The following is an 18837-nucleotide window of genomic DNA, read 5'->3' as shown; positions in this document are numbered from 1 at the left end:
AAAGGAGGCACTTGACATTCCTAAATTAGATAAGGATGACTGATGACAAACAAAATCAATGATGCATATCCCCCATCTAGAAAAGTGTGTTTTATTAGAGTTATAAAGAAAACTAGATTTTTATATTTTCTGAAGAAAATTTTAAATATGCTTGCTAGGGCTGGACAATGTGGCCAAAAAAATTATCACAATTTTTTTTTTTTTCATATCAGTCGATATCGATAATTATCACGATAAATGTCAAATATTTTTTTTCAAGTTTAAAGCCATATTTTTGCTCCAAAGTGAAAGTTGTAGAAACCAGATTGTTAATTCTCCTTAAAATAAATATCTTAATAGAAAAATGTATTTCTTCTTTTATGCATATTCTAATGAGTGATATTGTTTCAAATCAAGAAACGGGTTTGTGTTGCTTGATAATATTATTATTAATAATAATATCACTTTTTTGGTCTCTTAGCACATTTGATAGTAGTTGTAGCTTGAGTTAGGATGCAGATGCAAATTTTTGTTCATTATCAAAATCAGTAATATCTGTAAAAAGTGTAGCAACCTCATTTTTAGATGGTGAGGTTTTTTTTTTTAATTAATCATTGGTATTCCATAGTAGCATACATTTAAATCATGATAATCACAGTTAAAACCACACATATAGCACCTCAAAACCATGGTAAAAATATATTTTTTTTTAGGTATTTGTATGAATGTCTAAAGACATTTAGTATAATGGACACATGCTATAGCTTAAGAAAAACAAATACTGTAATAATTATATTCCATTACTCCTTTAATACATTCAATTATGGCTGGGCGATAAATCTATTTTATCGATTAACTCGAATGTGTAGTTTATGTCGACTTGTTTGAATGAAAATCATTTTTTCTTAAAAAATAAAAAATAAAACAAAACAACGTGTACTACAGAACTCCAATAAATACGAGATACGTAGATAAATATAAATACTTTCTCTCGCAGTTATATCATTACATAAACATAATAGCGGTCATCAGGGAGCCACTGTTATGCACGGCATTGAAACTGCTTTTGAATGCACGATGGCTTTTTAGTTTCACTTTCGAGATTGGCGATCGCACGTACTCTGTTTTTACTATGGAGTGGCAGTAGCCTACTTACCACACATTTTACAAAATTAGATGTTTGTCATGGTGCTCAGGATCTGCAAATCATTCGTCATCGTCCTTGGTCATCTCTCCTTACTCTATGTGGTAGGCCAAGTAAAATTTTATGTTCTGTAATGCAGTGTTTCCCATACATTGATTTATTTGTGGCGGCCTGCCACAATATCAAAACTGACCGCCACAAATAGATTTTTTTTTTTTTTCAAAAAGCTTTTACCGTTGAATAAGCAAGCGCTGCACGTTTCAGAATCGAATCACGGTGCAGGTGACTTTATATCACTGCATTTCTGAAGGAAACAGACTGTCTTCAGAAAATTTTGGATGTCATTTTCATTTAATCTTGTATAATGTCTGATAAAGCAGCGTTTGTGAGCAGGGCTAATTTGTGTACAGCATTACCGGGGAAACCGCTATTTCTCCTGCTCTAAAAGCACCTCCTGCTGGCAGATAATTAATTTGCATATATGCAGCCACAAATAACGTCCAAGTCTGTGGGAAACACTGGTAATGTAACAGGCAACCGTTAGCAATCGTTATTTGTTTCCTGTGCCTTTCTGTATACCCGATACTTTTATTTTCAACTTTTTGATTATTTCCTTAATTTTTATTGAAAATAAATGCCTTTCCGATGCAATATGAGATTTGAAAAGGGAGAAAAAAAGTTTGGTATAAGGCGGGCTCGAACTCTGGTCGATCGCATCAAAAAGCATAGGCCTAAGCCTTACCATCTACACCACTGAAATTGATGCTATATGGGCGTTTTTTTGTTGACAAACTCAATCGCATGTTGGTGGGCGGAGTTAGTGTAAATAGCCTTTGCCAACAAGGCGGGCTATTTGCACTTAGTGTAAATAGACACTCCGTAAAGTTTGAACTTGTTTTGAACAATTTCTTTGTCAACTGCAGATTGATTTTAAGTAGGGGGGGGTCGATTTAAATCGTAAATCGGATTTTTTTGTGAAAAAATCCGGGATTTTTTTTTCAGGCAATATCGCCCAGCCCTACAGTCAATTCATGTCTACATTAATACTATAGTAAAATCTCTGCCACAATACCACAGTGTAGTTAGTGTTAATTCGCACATCGTTGTCTGTTTAAACTTTGATTCGAGCAGATAAACGGTCTGTGTTAGGCACTGTTAGCGCTATTTCGTTCCGCTTTTGGTGCATCCACATTATCGAACATTTATCCAACTCTTCATATCGTTTTATCGAGGAAGATTATATCGCGATAATTATCGTTATTGATTAATCGCCCAGCCCTTATGCTTGCCACAGCAAAACTCACAGCTACAATGCTAGGTTTCTGAAAGGTTTCTAGTAGGTTGCAAGGGTGATTTTGGGTGTTTGCATACTGGCCGAGTCAAAAAAGTCTAAGATATTCTGGTCCCTAAATATGACCTGTGATTACAAGGTCAAAAAATTGTGTTTAAAATATGCACAGATGAATTGTTCACAGCAAGGAAATTACAATGCATTCAGCAGTTTGTTCAGATATCTGCCTAAGCAAACTACTAAAACCCTAAGGCAAACAAAGACAAACTTCCTTCCTCATATTTAAGGCAGTATTTGAGTATAAGTGTAAAATATACGTATGGATGTGCAGGGATCAAATCAGCCAGTCGCAATAGTGCAATGGGCGAAAAGGACAGTGTGGGCCACTCAGACTTCACGATTGCACAGCTACATGATCGATTTCACGCCTGGCTCGCACAATTACATCACAAACACCCCACAATAACATTCACACATTTATAAAGGAGTAGGATGAGGTGCTGCACCCTCGGCCTGTCTGCTTTATGGGACACCTGTCATGTAGGTAGGGTCCGTTGAGAGAGCTCGGTTACAGCCAGCAAACAAAAACAGGTTACCTGAGCCCAGAGCTCCTCCCTGCACATCTCTCACGTGATCTTACGGCACTAACAGGCCTCCCGGTGGAACCAGCTACCAGCATATACGCTTAACCACACCTCAGCTCGATAAATATAAAAACATGCTATCTCTTATACGTTTATGAGTCGAGCAAACCGGATAGGCTCTGGAGTGTGTTTTGTCAGGTTTTAGCATGTGTGTCCCGGTGTGCGCAATGCGAGCATAGACGCATCACCTTAGACTCTATCCCTTTATAACCTCCATCTCTCCTGGGGGGGGGGGTACTTCACTTCTCCATCCCTCTGTCAACACAAAGAACAAACAGACACTGCCCATGGCCTCACACACACACACACACAGCGTCGAGTCACCCATGTGCAGTGAGGCTAGAATGCGAGTGCGACATGAAAACCTGACAAAGAATAAGACAGGATAGTGAATGCAGCTGCAGCAGAGCTGTTTATGCTGATCCGAATTACACATTTTAATCTTTCAGGTCAATATTTACTAAAATAATAGCTTTATTACGCCCTAGTACAATAAAATCTTCACTTTTTATATCAGTTGTCACACACAACCTTCACCTTTCCATGCATCCTTGTCTTAAAAAAGACAGGTTATGCAAAACATGACACAGTCAAGTGTTCATTCTGAACTCTTCAAGTTCATCCACCGTGTTTCCGTCAGATGAGACGACAGCGTAGTTGAAATGCACTACGTTTATCATTTAAAAACAAACCAGGTTTGCGCAGCAGAGCAGCTAAGGGCGCTTATGCTTCATTCTCGGCATGGATCACTTCCCTCTAGTGTCGCTGACGGAGTTGTGAGCTGTGTGTTGATGTGCGTAGGCTGATGTTCCATCCTCTTTGCACAGCTGCACAGCCTCATTGTGATGTCACACCACTACATACCAACGATTGGACCTCCACCTACAGGAAACGCCTGTCAGAAAGCCACAGCCTGCACTGTACATGGTCTGCTCCTCTCGTTATCTGCAGGCAAGCACAGGCGTGAACTTTTCCATGCTAAAAAGGTGCCTCAGACAAAAATACAGTATTTGTGGAGCAAATCAGTTTTTATACAATAGATGGCAAATCCGTTCTTAATGGCCATCTTGAATCTCAGCCATGGTGCTGTCCTGAAGGAAAAAGGTCCAAAGCATGTGTTTGGCAAGTATCTCAGACCATCATCTCACCCGTGGCTGCCAAAGTTTGCACCACAGATGCCGGTTTCACAGTTTGGCTAAGAAAAAAGAAAAAAAAAAAATGTAGCACATTTTCAGAAAGCTGTTGGAGCAACGCCTTTGTTTTTATTACAGAAAGCCCTTCTAAACACAACCAAAGTTATAGGAACAGTGCTGCGATTAAAGGCGGCAAGTAAATGATTTCTATCAATGAAAACACATGAATTTAACACCGGATGAGGCCCACACACAGATATATGGGTGAACTTCAGCAAACTTTCCACAGTCATGCATCTGCCATGGCCAGTGGATGTGAGGCGAATGGAGAGCTCAGGAGGGTGGTGGGGGTGGGGGGTCTTTGTCAATGTCAAAGGAGAAACAATCGAGTCACAGCTGTTATCTCACGGCTTGACCCTGTAAGCTATTCCACCTGCCCCCAAATCTTCAAATATGCATCAGGCTGACGGAAAGAAACCAGACACATTAAGAGTGATAAAGCACAAACATCAGCATTCATAAGCAGCATGATGGCTTGACCCGCTAGATAACCGAAGCCCTGATGATGTGCTATCAGTTCACGCATGAGCAGTCACTCGCCTGCTTCCTATCCAAGATCAAGATTACCTTTTTGCAGCATCATCGTCTATTCATTACGCATTAGGGCCCATGTTTACCCATCAAACCGCTCTGATGAATAACCACATTCTTCTGGACCTGTAAACTCCCCGCTGACCAGAGGGAGGGAGCAGTAATCATGAGAGAAATATGACACAGCCGTGTGGGTTGTGCTCTTTTCTATACTGCAGTAAACTCAACGCCATCCTCAAATAAAGTTGTACTGCTCAGTGTGGCTGTTAAACCAAAACTGTTATTGCTGAGTAGTTTTAAGAAGCAGATGGTTGTGCATGAGCTCGAGAAACATCTCGTTTCCTGTTAATTCTTTAGATGAGGCAATGCAATGCACACATCTAGGTTTCTGGTACAACACAACCTTGCCTTTCATAGTCATGAATTTCCAGTAAGGTAAACTAAGTCACAAAAGAATTTCCTAGGGGTGGGTGGTATGACGAAATTATTATTTCACAATATGAGTCATTTTACTTCATAACGAAGTTAATTTTGTTATTTTATTTCATCTTTATTACCAATTAGAACAAAGATGCAAATAACAATAGGAGAAACGATATAAGACAAATTAATATATGTATATTGTAGCAAGTTTTTCAGATACAGCAGATCTATTTAACAGCACTAAGTAAGAAATACTACAGAAATCAAATTAAATGTAAAAAAAAAAAAAATCACTGCACCGTCTTCACTGTGTGAATTATATTTTAATAAAAATATTTTTTAGCGATTATCGTCAATTTGACTTCACAGATACTATTTAAACTAAACTGAGCTAGACAATGACATCACTGAATTCAATAATGACATGCCTTTAACTGAAAATTGAGTGCTTAATCTAATTTTTATACATTACTGACACTCTATCCTCTAATTTGATACTGTTAAGTGCTTTGACATAAATAAAGGTGACTTGACTTAAGACATTGCAATGTCTTAAATACATTAAAGACATAACTGCCTCAGTTTATTTGAACGTTCAAGCGCAATAAGCCATGAAATAGAACTCATTCGCATCCCCCCCCCCAGTTTTACTTTCTTATGATTTTTTCTCTTTATCGCTATAATATGGCAAGCACTTGTGACACTACTTACATGAATCGGTATATATATAGCCATACCAACAGGCCTAGAATGTACTGTATCATGTTGTAAAACAATAGAGGAGCTGTTTGAGCTACATTTAAGATTGTCTTATGAAACAAAGATGAATGCCAGTAATAAATCCCATATTGTTCCTTCCACAAAGGGCTGCATGTTTATACTTTTACTTAACTCCAGTGTGACATCTTGTCAATATCTGTCCCATGTTTAACACACTTTTACCCGGTAAAGACAACAATTATCTTCTTATCCCCTATGAAAACTACCATTTGAAGGAAGAAATATATAGTTGAAGACTGTAAGGGCAACAGCAGATTGTTACTGATACTTTACTTCACGAACGAGCTGAGATTTGAGTGTCGTGTATACTTTTATGAAGGTTTAGCAACAAGGGTGTATAATCTAACACACTCATATGGTTGGGTTTATGTGCTAAAGCGTTCAGTGAACGCAATGGACGTATTTGGTGAGAAACAGCACTGTATTTTTCTGGTGTGTGTTGTGCACTTGCCCGTGGGTGAGTGTGTTGGCGCTGCAGTGTGTGAGAGCTGATCTAGGGGTGTGGAGGCTTTCATTGCCACAACATCAACTCATCCGCCATTTTCACTAAGCACCAGAGAGGAAATACTGCGCTCGAAGACTCGCTGAAATTTGACAGAAAACGGCCAAGATAACAAGAAACCCGCCTTTTCACATAAGCTTAAGTATCTATTTGTCAAATGCGCTGTTTTTGTGCTGGAACAAAGTGTTTGCGTCGTTTCTGCGTAGCTAGCGATTCTGACTGACGACGACTAGCCAACCTCAGCTTACCTCACAATGCACACGATTATCTAAAGGGGGAAAGTGCGTTTTAACGACTTCTTTTTGCGCTTAAATCACTAAATGATCTGTTAGCACGTCTACAAAGCTAAACTAACCGCGTCGGGTCGACTGATCCAACATCCACACAAACAGCTAGTCGATGAAGCTAACTGCTTAGCTTGCTATGCTAATGCGCATCGAGATGATATAATGGAGCGTTTAATTTCCTTACATAGAGGCATAAATCACATTTCCAATAATAATTATCGAACCCAAATCGTTCTAGACCTACAAACGCGTCAAAAGACGGTTTATTGACTATAAACGACATAAGTGCGCAGTTCGCTGGTAAAGCAGCGCGGTTCTGGTCCACTTTGAGGAGAAGCTAAATCAGATCTGACTACATGAACCGAACCCCTCCCCCACGCCTGCAGCACTCATTATCAGCACACAACCACACAAAACACACCAGACAGACACTAAATAAGCGCTCATTTTACGCTAAATCTACACAATATCACGCTAAGCAGTCCTAAGTCAGTCATAGTCTCTGCAGCGATTAGAGTAAAGTCCAAAAACAAAAGACTAAAGCCACATCGTGTTTATAGAGGGTCTTAATACTTTGAATCAATGTCAGTCAATAGGCTTTAAAGTGTATTTGTGGGCTGGGTATGGGGTAAGAGTGGACCTAGTGAATGCTTAGCCGGAGTTGAGAGGTGTAAACAAAAGCCCTGTTGTTGCAGAGCACAACGTGCCATTTTAAACATTTCACACCTCTCATTCTCTAAAATACACATCAAAAACTCGTGTAAATAGTTGTAAACATGTGCATATCGCCATCGAGATTTGTAGATAAGTGGCGGGAGCAACGTATCGTGGAAAGTCACCACGATTTCACCAAAATGGAAACACTCTAAGCAGTTTTTGTTGCACATCCCAGGCATGTAAAGAGATTATTGAAGTCTTGAGCTGTTTCTTTCTTGGTTGGCTGGCTAGCTTGCTAGCATTTCTCCAGTGACTGCTGGTGTAGCTAGCAGCTTTCCAACAACGCAAGAGAAACGACAACGAGTTTCCGCTACTCTCGTGTGCAGCTTTTCTGGTTGCTACAACAATAAAACAGCGTTATAATTTGAGATCTTTCCTTTTGTGAGGCATTAAAGGTGGGTGTGAGCTAGCTAGCCACCTTAGCTGCTAAATTAAGTCATAGACGCAGACACACACTGCTCGGATTGCCCTCTTTACAACAAGCCAGGTGGGATTTATACCTCAAAAGGAGGGCTGACAAATGCATAGCAGCGTTGTAATTACATCTAATTTGAAGAAACTAATAACCCAAGCTCACAGTTTCAGCATCTACACAAGGATGGGACCCTCTTCAGCAAGTCACTTAGCCACTAGCATCAAACAACCCCTCTAATAAACAAACAGATAGCTGTAGGATTACGCCAGGTACTTACCGTTGATGTCCACTGTAATAACTGTGAATAAAGACACGGGGGACTCGGGTGAGACCCCGCCGCCTGATCTACCACACAACCAAAACAATACTTCGCTCTCCACTGCGGATGTGTAGCAAAGCTTTACAAATCGCGCTGTTTCGCACTTGTATTTCGCTTCGTGCTGCTCTAATCCAAGCGTACAGTTAGAGACTGTTAAAAGCCGACAATTTTGTCCATATCTATGCCGACAGTTAGAAACTGGATCCCTTCAATCCTGTCTCTTTTCCCTGTGCAAAAATGGCGGCCCTGGCAGAAGTGCCGTGGCTCCGCCTCCCCCCGCTCTCCCCCGGCTCTCTGTCACTGCGCGCTCCGCCTCTCTTCCGCGGGGTTTCCCGGCGCAGAACCTCAGGGGCGGAGAGAGAGAGAGAGTTCATCCGCGGAGAGCATCAGATTCAGTCCAAACATAGGAGTCTGAATGCAGCCCGCTGTGGAGAGATGTGACACTAGACCACAAAACCAGTCATTAGGGTCCAGTTTTTGAAACTGAGATTTATACAGCATCAAAGCTTTCCATTGATGTGTGCTTTGTTAGGATAGGACATTATTTGCCCACAAAGGCATAGGCCTATGTGGGAACACGGTGCTGTTTATTACAGGATTTGCTTATTAAGAGTAATATTTTTAACAGTCGCGTGTTGTAATGTCATATGTTGTGATTAAATAGTTTGTTGCAATCATTCTCAGTAAAATGGTATTTATTTAAATCAACTCTGTTGCATATGTGTGTGTTAATAAAACTATCATGCAGTTAAGTATTTGAAACTAGTGCAGAAATCAATTAATGAATTGTTCAAATATGTGACCCTGGACCACAAAACCAGTAATAAGGGTCAATTTTTAGACATTGAGATTTATACATCATCTGAAAGTTGAACAAATAAGCTTTCCATTGATGTATGGTTTGTTAGGATCGGACGATATTTGGCTGAGATGCAACTATTTGAATATATGAGGGTGCAAAAAAATCAAAATATTGAGAAAATCACCTTTGAAGTTGTCCAAATGAAGTTCTTAGCAATGCATATTAGGCTACTAATCAAAAATTAAGTTTTGATATATTTACGGTAGGAAATACAAAATGTCTTCATGGAACATGATCTTTACTTAATATCCAAATGATTTTTGGTATAAAAGAAAAATCGATCATTTTGACCCATACAATGTGTTTTTGGCTATTGCGACAAATATATACTTGCTATTTCAGACTGGTTTTCCAGGGTTACAAATAAGCCTGAAGGTTCAGCTGCATAAAGAAGGGAATAAAATAATGGATAAAAATACTGTGAATAAGATTAAGAATAAGATTGGTGAACAGTGTTGGGAAGTACATGTAACTAAATTACATAATTTCATTACAAAATAAATATAATTGTAAGTTACAGTTACTAAGAAAAAAATGTGCAATCAAATTACGGTTACTTATGAAAATGTTAATGATGGGGGTTACATCTGATTTTTTTCCCACATACATACAGATTTAATTTATTTCATAAATTGCAGTGACTGCTCTGAGACATCAATGTTTCAGGAGTTTAGCACACAGAATAGGACACGTTTATTTGATCACTTTTATTTCCTATTTGGGTTTATGTATCCTTTTTTTAAGATTAACTGCCTTTTTTCTAAGCCATTTGTTAGATGCCAGTGTTTCCTGTCATAGCTATGCAAAGACTTGATTTCAAAAACAGTATCATTAAACTATTTCTTGTTATGGTTTTAAATCAGTATTTAACCTCAGAGTGATCTCAAAGCAAGTCTGATTTTGTAGTGGCTGTGCTTTAAAATTAAAATATTATAATCTTAATTCAAGGGATAAAGGATTTTGAAAGAGATAGTAATCAGTGTCGAATGCTACTGTAAGGTTAACCCTGCCTGGTTTACATGTTTGAATATGATTAACAGTTGAAAACATTAGAAATTTAGAGTAGTCAAATGTAATCAGTCGCATTACTTTAATAAAGTAGTTGAAATAGTTACACTACTTATTACATTTTAGATAGGGTAACTTGTAATCTTTAACCTAATACATTTCCAAAGTAACCTTCCCAGCACTGATGCTAAGTCACTAATTATAAGAAACCCTCAACACAAGGACTTCCAAACTGAATTTGATTTTACATAAATATACCAGAGCAAATCTAACTACTACCACAATAAGTTATAGGGTGCCCCATTTCAAATACTTGTCGCCTTGTAGTATAAATAATGTGCGTAGTGTGTGTACACTGAAATTTCAAAAAGTGAAATAAGGAAAAAAGTAAATCCCACACACTACCAATACTTGCAAAAGTATCAAAAACAGTTTTTATTGAAAATGTTTTGGTCTCGTGACCTTCATCAGGTATATTTACACACAATCGTGAGCTCTATCACATTAAAAAGACCAATCACTACGAAGGACCATCATTAATAATAACACCCAATGAATAGGACTACATTATTTATTGTATACAAAAAAAAAAAAAGGTAAAAGTGAATCTCAAAAACCAAGTTGATGCACTTAATTAACTAAAACCTCCATACCCTAATATAATGTAAGTCGCATGATTTGAGGTGACATTCATGTCCTAGCACAAATGATCCCAAATTTTCTCTGAATCCCTAAACCTACGTACAAGGAATAAAAAAGTGTTTTCTAGTGTTACAAAATAGTTTGTGTCTGCCATTACAAATAAAAGTTTGGTAAAAGGTTTCAATTATGCCAAGACCTTGTGTTTTGCTTCAATATCTGGGTGTTTTGGAATGCTAAAGAACTTCAAATTTGTATCTGCATGTGTACGAGGTAAAATGGTCTTATATATATATATATATATATATATATATATATATATATATATATATATATATATAGGTTCCTGATGTGGAAGTCTTATCATCAGCCCTACATGTGTTTCCTTTATTATGGAATCCCTTCCCCCATTATAAGTATCCAAATGTCAAAACATATATGAAACAATAAGTGCTATATACAAGAATTGAGTGAAAACAAAGCAGAAGGCAGCCCACACAAGTCTTTGCCTACTACGGTTGAATACGAACACCTCCTTGTGAGGCCCAAAACAGTAAATGGCTGCAAATCTGTTATGTAACCCTTTATACAAATGCAGTTTTTTTTCTGCGCAAGGCAAGGTAACTAGAGTGGGATGACCACAAGTATAAACACAAACATCTGTAGAGTGTAATGAAAGGTAATATTTCTGGAGAAACCCACTCTTTTTTGCTGTTCTTAGATTTTTTCCCCATTTTGTGAGATCTCTTCAAAGCTAGTCTCTCAAGTTCATGTTGTTACGTCCGTAAGGACATATCACATATAGGCACATATAGGCACACATCAGCCTATATGTGTATATACACATAATATACATTGATATATTGTTGCACGGTCTCCAAATGTTGCTCTTCAACCAGACGGCTTCATTCGAGCAACTCACCCTACATACAAAACACCCTCCCCCATACTAAACCGCATCCTCCTGCGCATGCGCAGTCTGCGCTATAAAGCCAAGCACTAGCAGCTGAAGAGCTACGCAACGCAGAGTGGAGAAACACAGCAAGACAAAGCAGAAAACTGCGATGTGACGCGTCGATCATCCAATTTGTTCAGTTGAAAGGAAAACGAAACTAAAGAGATGTTGTTTCGCACAGGATTATCATCTTCAGGTTTTAACTCTCGGGACATTTGAGAATATAGATGGACATAAAGACGGGCTACATTTCAACCAGTTCTGGAGCTATGGTATTATTTAAGCGTTGATATCGTTCATTTTGTTACGCTTTCAAAATGGCGATTTTCTCCGCTCACCCCCCTCCCTGACCTTCCTCAATAGAATGAATGACATGCCCCTTGACCAATAACACGCGCCTTAACCTGTTTTCTCGGCGCTGATTGGCTACAGATGACATCATCTGAATTCCATATGTGGGCGGGCTCTGAGCTGCGAGGGGAGAGCGGCGCAACCGGAGATCCGACCGTGTTTGTTTGTGGACGATAGTAGGGCGCCGTTAACGTCAACTCTCATTAACTTGAATCTTAGCGGATCTCTGAAACACGGCGTTTTAGAAGAGCCCTTTCGCGGTGTTGGTTTATGTACAAAATTAGCTCGTGTCACGTCACAAAAATCGCAAGAAGATGGCGCTCTTCGCAGCTCTGCATAAAGCGCACGCTGGGCGGGGTCCCGGGCTTATCATCGCCGAAAACCGGATTTGGCTCCGTGAGAGTAACGTTACATCACCTGCCGTGTTTTAAAATGCTCGCTGACGACTAAAAAAAACCTCGATGTGCTTTTGTCGCCTCAAACACCGGAATAAGAAAGCAGCGGTGTTCGTTCTTTCGGTTCGTTTCAAAGAACCGGTTTTAAACGATTCACTGATTCGTTTTCTTCTGCGTCATGACGTGATTACGTGGCCCCTAACAGCATGACGTGACAAATTGAATCTAAATTAAGACATGTGGACACAGTGCTGTTTATTACAGGATTTGCTTATTAAGAGTAATATTTTTAACAGTCACGTGTTGTAATGTCATATATTGTGATTAAACATCTTATCTTATTTGTAAGTCGCTTTGGATAAAAGCGTCTGCAAATGACAAAGTAAAAAGAAATAGTTTGTTGCAATCGTTCTCATAGAAAAATGGTATTTATTTAAATCAACTCTGTTGCATATGTGTGTTAATAAAACTATCATGCAGTTAAGTATTTGAAACTAGTGCAGAAATCATACAGTGCTAATCATTCAACTGACTCAATTAAAATATGTGACCCTGGAACACAATATCAATCATAAGTGTCAATTTAAAAAAAAAAATAATAATCTTTCCATTGATGTATGGTTTGTTAGGATAGGGCAATATTTGGCAGAGATGCAACTATTAGAAAATCTGGATTCTGAGGGTGCATCAAAATCAAAATATTGAGAAAATCTCCTTTAAAGTGATTCAAATGAAGTTCTTAGCAATGCATATTACTAATCAAAAATGAAGTTTACGGTAGGAAATGTACTAAATAAATACAAGGAACATGATCTTTACTTAATGTCAATGATTTTTGGCGTAAAAGTAAAATCTATAAGTTTGACCCATACAATGTATTTTTGGCTATTGCTACAAATATACCCCAGCTACTTAAGACTGGTTTTGTGGTGACACATTTAACAACAGTCGAAAATCAATGTTGGCTGGCAGTGCAGGATATATATATATATATAGTGTGTGTGTGTATATACGTATATACGTGTGTGTGTGTGTGTGTATATATATATATATAGAGAGAGAGAGAGTGTGCGTGTGTGTATATAGTGTGCATGTTTATGTGGTTTATGAGGACACAAATTTGTATAATGACATGGGTATGACAGAGGTATTACAATATGAAAGTGGTTTATGAGGACACTGCCTATGTCCCCGTAATTCAAAAGGCTTAAAAAACATACTAAATGGTGTTTTTTTGAAAATCTAAAAATGCACAAAGTCTCCTGTGAGGGCTAAGTTTAGGTGTAGGGTTGGTGTAGGGCAATATCACACACAGTTTGTTCAGTATAAAAACCATTACGCCTATGGAGAGTCCCCATAAACCACAAAAACCAACATGTGTGTGTGTGTGTGTAGTGTGTTTGTATGTATGTATAGTGTGTGTGTATATATATATATATATATATATATATATATATATATATATATATAGTGTGTGTATATATACACGCACACACACACACTCATTCATGTGTGTTTTGTGTTCTTCAAGGTTCTATTAAAGGCTCTCAAGGTTCTATTATGAGAGATGTTCTTCAGGAGTCGTGTATTACGTCACAATAACAGCCGTATATGAGCTGCAACAAAAGAGTCGAGTTGAAGGAGCGCATTTCCTGTTTTAGTGGCGATCAGGAACCGAATCGTGTGCAGAAAACATCCCGGCTGAGGTTTCACATCGTCGTTGTACGATGCCATAATGCCTCCAGAAGTAATCTGTTTCTTGCGTTGGTTAAATGGATGTTAGGTAACGTCTGCATGATCTGCTCGCCTTCTTCACTGATTGTGTTTCCAGAGCCGCCATGTTGTCGATCCCTGCACGCCTCCTCTGAGCTGCTCTGGGAGGATGATTAGTAAATGGCGCATTGGAGCATTTTCTACAGAGCGCACTGCTTGGCGAGTTCTAGTGGTTTTGTACCAAGTCCCGTAAGCACAAATAGCCTGTTTTAAAATTGATTTCCAAGCAATTTCGTTACTAACATTGTTTTAACTTATTTAGTACCCTATATGTTTGTACTAACACAATAACTAATTTTCTTTTTAGTCCAAGTGCATATTATATTGACCAGATTGCATGTTATAGCTTTAAAATGTATTATTATGGTTAGTAAAGTGCTGTTTTTTTAAATCGGGGCGGCTGAAACAGCCAAAGTGTGGGAAATAACCAAACTTGCCTATATATAAGCATACTGTATTTCATTTTATAGACTCATTTCTAAGACCTGTAGATTATCAACATGATCAGATGTGCTGAAAACCCTGTTCTACACCATCTTCTACATCTATTTGAGTTTAAAACTTACTAATCCATTGTTGATATTTTTATGCATTATATAAGTAGTCTGCTATACTCTTAGAAATGTTATTGACTTGCATTACAAGATATCAGAATTTCATCTACACCGAATGACATTTTTTGGTCTCTAAAGGCCTCTGAGTAAGACTCGTGTTGTTTTTCCTTCAAGTATGAGCACCACATTCACTTATATCATACTCTATGGGCCTAACGTATCAAATGCAATTGTATGATGCAATTTTATAAAGAGGTTCAATACAATTTTTTTTATTGAGATTATTCTGATTATTGTATTTATTTTATATGTCAGGCTTTAAAGCAGGGGTCATCAAACTTGATCCTGGAGGGCCTGCAGAGTTTAGCTCCAGCTGTTTCAACTGAAATAGTTTAAGCCCTGTCTGTGAAACCAGGCCTAAAAGATGTAGCCTGATAACCTGTAAACTGTGTTTTTTTCTCTCTCTGTGAACAGCTGTTATTTATTTGTTTTTAATTGCTGAACATCTCTTTGTGCAAATACAGTACTATCGCTCATACAATGATCCCTGTCTCCTGTTTTCACAGTCTGCATTAATACAATTTCCTAAACGTTTCTTCATGTAATACACATTATAAAGTACAAAAACATTCACAAGCAGAATATAAAATGGAAAGAAACAATAACTATATACTTTTACAAACTAATAAAAGTAGGTTCAATAAAGAAATAAATGACCATATTAAGGTTATAATTAATATTAAATTGATTTAATTGAATGTTATGTTTAGTATTATAATCTTTTTTTCTGTGGGTGTTTGGCGCCCTCTAATGAATAGACAGCGAGTAGCATTAAATCGCCTTATTTTAAGAGACCAATCACAGCGCTCGTTATTAGCAGGCCAGAGAAGCGGCCGCTGTAAAGGTGACATTTAGCTGTGTGGTCACCACAGCTCATCCGATCCGAACTAATTGTGAAAACAGAGTGGTGGCACAAATATAAGCATGTCTTCTCTCAGGAGGACGGCGGGGGTCCTGCGAACAGGCCTGCAGCTCTTCAGACGCGGACCTCAGCAGATGACCGTCAGAAAGTGAGTGTTTATCAGCAGGAAGCTAACTGCTAACAGTCAAGTCTGTTATTTGGTTCCTGGAAACTCCAAATAATACTGAAGAAAGAGCAAAACGAAACTAAATATACAGAAATTAGTCAGGTTTATTAGTAAAGAATTAGACGGTTGGATATAAGTAGAGTATATAGAGGTTAATTAGAAGTGGGTAGCCTGGTCGTACAGTGATGGTATCAGACCTTGGCACTGAATTTTGATATTTTCACATACAGTGGTATTTGCATGGTACTCAAATACAGGGTCCAAAAATATGTTTGTTTTTATTATCATGGTACTTCCCTAAATCAAAACACATGCTCGTACCAAGGTAAAAAGCACGGTTACTTGTCTAAAAATGAGTAAATTTAGTTAATTACATTGTCTAATAATAAAGCAGATTAAAAATTCTACAAGATATGTTCTAATATGATGCATTTACTCATATTAAAAGTCTTTGTTTGTTCAATGCAAATAAATGTTTGAGCTTTATGTATATGTTAAAAATGAATGTAATAATGTTCTGGACCTGCCCTAGTTTGTATAACTTCTGGAAATAGATTTGATGCATTTTCAGAATGAATGGGTTTGCAAATAGACCCATCTCCTTTTTTTGCTATATTTGGTGTTACAGCACAAAACATGCGCGTAAGTAGCTATAATTGTAAAATGTTAGCCTTTTGTACACTACTTGCCAGAAGGGTAATATTGCTTAAATGGGAAGACCCCTTTCCCCCTACTTTCCTCCGTTGGATGAAAGAGATCATGTAGCATCTTAAAAAAAATAAGATACTCTCTTCAAGGGTCTTCCCAGAAATTCTATGCAATGTGGCAACCTTTCCCCATTTTTTTTTTTTTTGTCGTTTTTGTACAATGTAATCGATACTTTATGTCTGATGGGTAAAGGGTTGGGGTATGTTGGTGTGATTTTGCATATTATAAAGTCTCAAACAAAAAAAAAAAAAACAGATTACAGAAATAATTGAGTATAATAAATATGAAAAATTAAAACTACACCTAAATGTAAAATATTTAGTTGGCTATTATGTACAATTCATTAATCTTAATTATTTTAGGTATTTTAATTTATTTACAAAATCCATATATATTTGTTCAGCTTTATTAGTATTCACATGTATCATAGTTTGTAATACCATGGGTTTTCATTAGCACTGCTAGCCATTACATTTTACATACTTACCGGTAATCTTTCTGACGGTTATGCTTTAGGGCAGGAGGAGGCACTCATATCGAACCCCAATACAGACAACCTCCTCAGCTCACCAAGAACCAGAAGTTTCAGGCAGAGCTGCTCAGTGGTGCCATGTGGTTCTGGATCCTGTGGCACATCTGGCACGACCCGGACGCCGTACTGGTGAGTGGGAACTGCATCAAAACAGATGAGCATTGGGATAAAATGCTACCATTTCATAATAAACAGACCACCAGCCACTTAGCTAAATGTCTCTTTAGGGTCATTTCCCATGGCCGGACACTTCAGCATGGACAGATGAGGAGCTGGGAATCCCACCTGATGATGAAGAGTAGATTTGCCCTCAACAACCCAATGTACATGTGCATTTAAAGGGATAGTTCACCAAAATTAAAAAAAATTCTGTCATTAATTACTCACCCTCATGTCGTTCCAAACCTGTAAGACCTTTGCTCATCTTCAGAACACAAATTAAGATATTTTTGACGAAGTCTGCGAGCTTTCACATCACAAAGACTACATTAATGATATCCTTACTACCTTTCTGGACCAAAACGTTTTAGTTGCGTTGTCGTCTGGGGTTAGAAAGCTCTTGGACTTCGTCAGAAATATCTGAATTTGTGTTCTGAAAGGTCTTACAGGTTTGGAAGGACATGAGGGTGAGTAATTAATGACAGAATATTCAAACTAACCCGTTAACTCCTTTACATAGAGGAGAAATAGCTTATTTCTTCAGTGCAGTTACCTGGTGCTGCCACAGCATCCATGACTGATATTTCTCTTCTCTGCTTTACAGATGTGCACCAGATCGCAAAACCCGCACATTTTCTGTAGAGGAAACTGAAAGTTCCTGTTATGTATATGGACTTATTATCAAGTCTAATTGTAAAAGTTGCATTATAAAATATAAATAAAAGCCATCAACGCTTCAATTTGTCAGTAGAACAGTGTTTTATCACTTAACATTTGGTAAAGGGAAGGGGAAAACAGTGTGATCTACAAAACATTTCCCTCATTTTATATATACATTGCATTGGAGAAATTCCATCACATCCAAAACTTTCAAAGAGAACTCTGGGAAATTTTGAAGAGGAGGAACAGAACACAGCATTTGAAAACACAGTGACATCAAGTCTATACTTAAGTCTATACCACAGTTGAAAATAGAAATGAAAGCTAGAGATTAATAAATACTGTACAATTAATGCGTCAAAGCAAAGGAATCCTGTCTGAAAACCAGCTCCATTGATCAAATATGAAGGAGAAATCTGAAAGGGTGCTCATCTATATCAAGGTTAGTGAGCGGGAACAGAGGAACATTTCTTTTTCATAAAACACATGCGCGAGAGCAAAACTCAAAACTGTAATAAAGCCTGAGTTTTAGCAGTTATCCAACTCAAGTCATCCAAAATAGTGCATTTGCTTTTTAAACCAACAGAACTCTTACACAACAGTCGAGAATAGCTGATCATAATCTGTTGGTGCTGCTCTATGCACAAAGTCCAACAAACTTGAGATTATTTTTGTAATATACTTCACAGCGGGACACAATTTTGTTCTGAATCTGGGATTTACGTCCACCAGACAAGTAAAATATTTGGGAATATATACATTTGTTGGCAAACAAGTATAAAACGAGATTGTATGACAGTGCTGGTGATGAATTCAAAGATGTCACCTGTTTGATGGTCCCTGAGAAAACGTTTCATAGCCTCTCTAAGAAATTCCCACACAAGCACCACTTTTTTTGTTGTTCCCACTGAAGTTCTTTTGTCCCGTT

The 18837-nt window shown here is 37.9% G+C and overlaps 3 protein-coding genes across 9 annotated transcripts in view; 1 reads left to right on the top strand and 2 right to left on the bottom strand.

The window, feature by feature from the left end:
• The window catches only part of LOC306858542 (inactive histone-lysine N-methyltransferase 2E-like), a 36668-nt gene extending 28150 nt beyond the window's left edge, over positions 1-8518 (bottom strand). For 3 of the 4 annotated variants that reach the window (XM_079399111.1, XM_079399113.1, XM_079399114.1), the window contains exon 1: positions 8184-8518. The gene's annotated coding sequence lies outside the window, so the exon portion shown is untranslated. Of the gene's footprint in view, positions 1-3246; positions 3314-8183 lie in introns of those variants that run through there. The other variant, XM_079399112.1, reaches the window with a different exon arrangement.
• Positions 8519-14038: 5520 nt separating this feature from the next.
• LOC306858547 (NADH dehydrogenase [ubiquinone] 1 beta subcomplex subunit 2, mitochondrial-like) overlaps positions 14039-18837 on the top strand; it is a 5080-nt gene continuing 281 nt past the window's right edge. The window contains exons 1-4 of one of the 2 annotated variants that reach the window (XM_079399126.1): positions 14039-15832; positions 17075-17219; positions 17318-17413; positions 17854-18268. In XM_079399126.1, the coding sequence (XP_079255252.1) occupies positions 15747-15832; positions 17075-17219; positions 17318-17392 (306 nt within the window). In that variant the 5' untranslated portion in view covers positions 14039-15746 and the 3' untranslated portion in view covers positions 17393-17413; positions 17854-18268. Of the gene's footprint in view, positions 15833-17074; positions 17220-17317 lie in introns of both variants that reach the window. The other variant, XM_079399127.1, reaches the window with a different exon arrangement.
• LOC306858545 (lysine-specific demethylase 7A-like) overlaps positions 17993-18837 on the bottom strand; it is a 107958-nt gene continuing 107113 nt past the window's right edge. For all 3 annotated transcript variants that reach the window (XM_079399122.1, XM_079399123.1, XM_079399121.1), the window contains one exon: positions 17993-18837. This exon is cut by the window's right edge and continues 1528 nt beyond it. The gene's annotated coding sequence lies outside the window, so the exon portion shown is untranslated.

The sequence above is a fragment of the Barbus barbus genome (genome assembly GCF_936440315.1).
Source record: "Barbus barbus genome assembly, chromosome: 39".
In the NCBI taxonomy this organism is placed as follows: domain Eukaryota; kingdom Metazoa; phylum Chordata; class Actinopteri; order Cypriniformes; family Cyprinidae; genus Barbus; species Barbus barbus.
The sequence above is the reverse complement of the archived record's forward strand: the minus strand, read 5'-3'. Positions and strand labels throughout refer to the sequence as shown.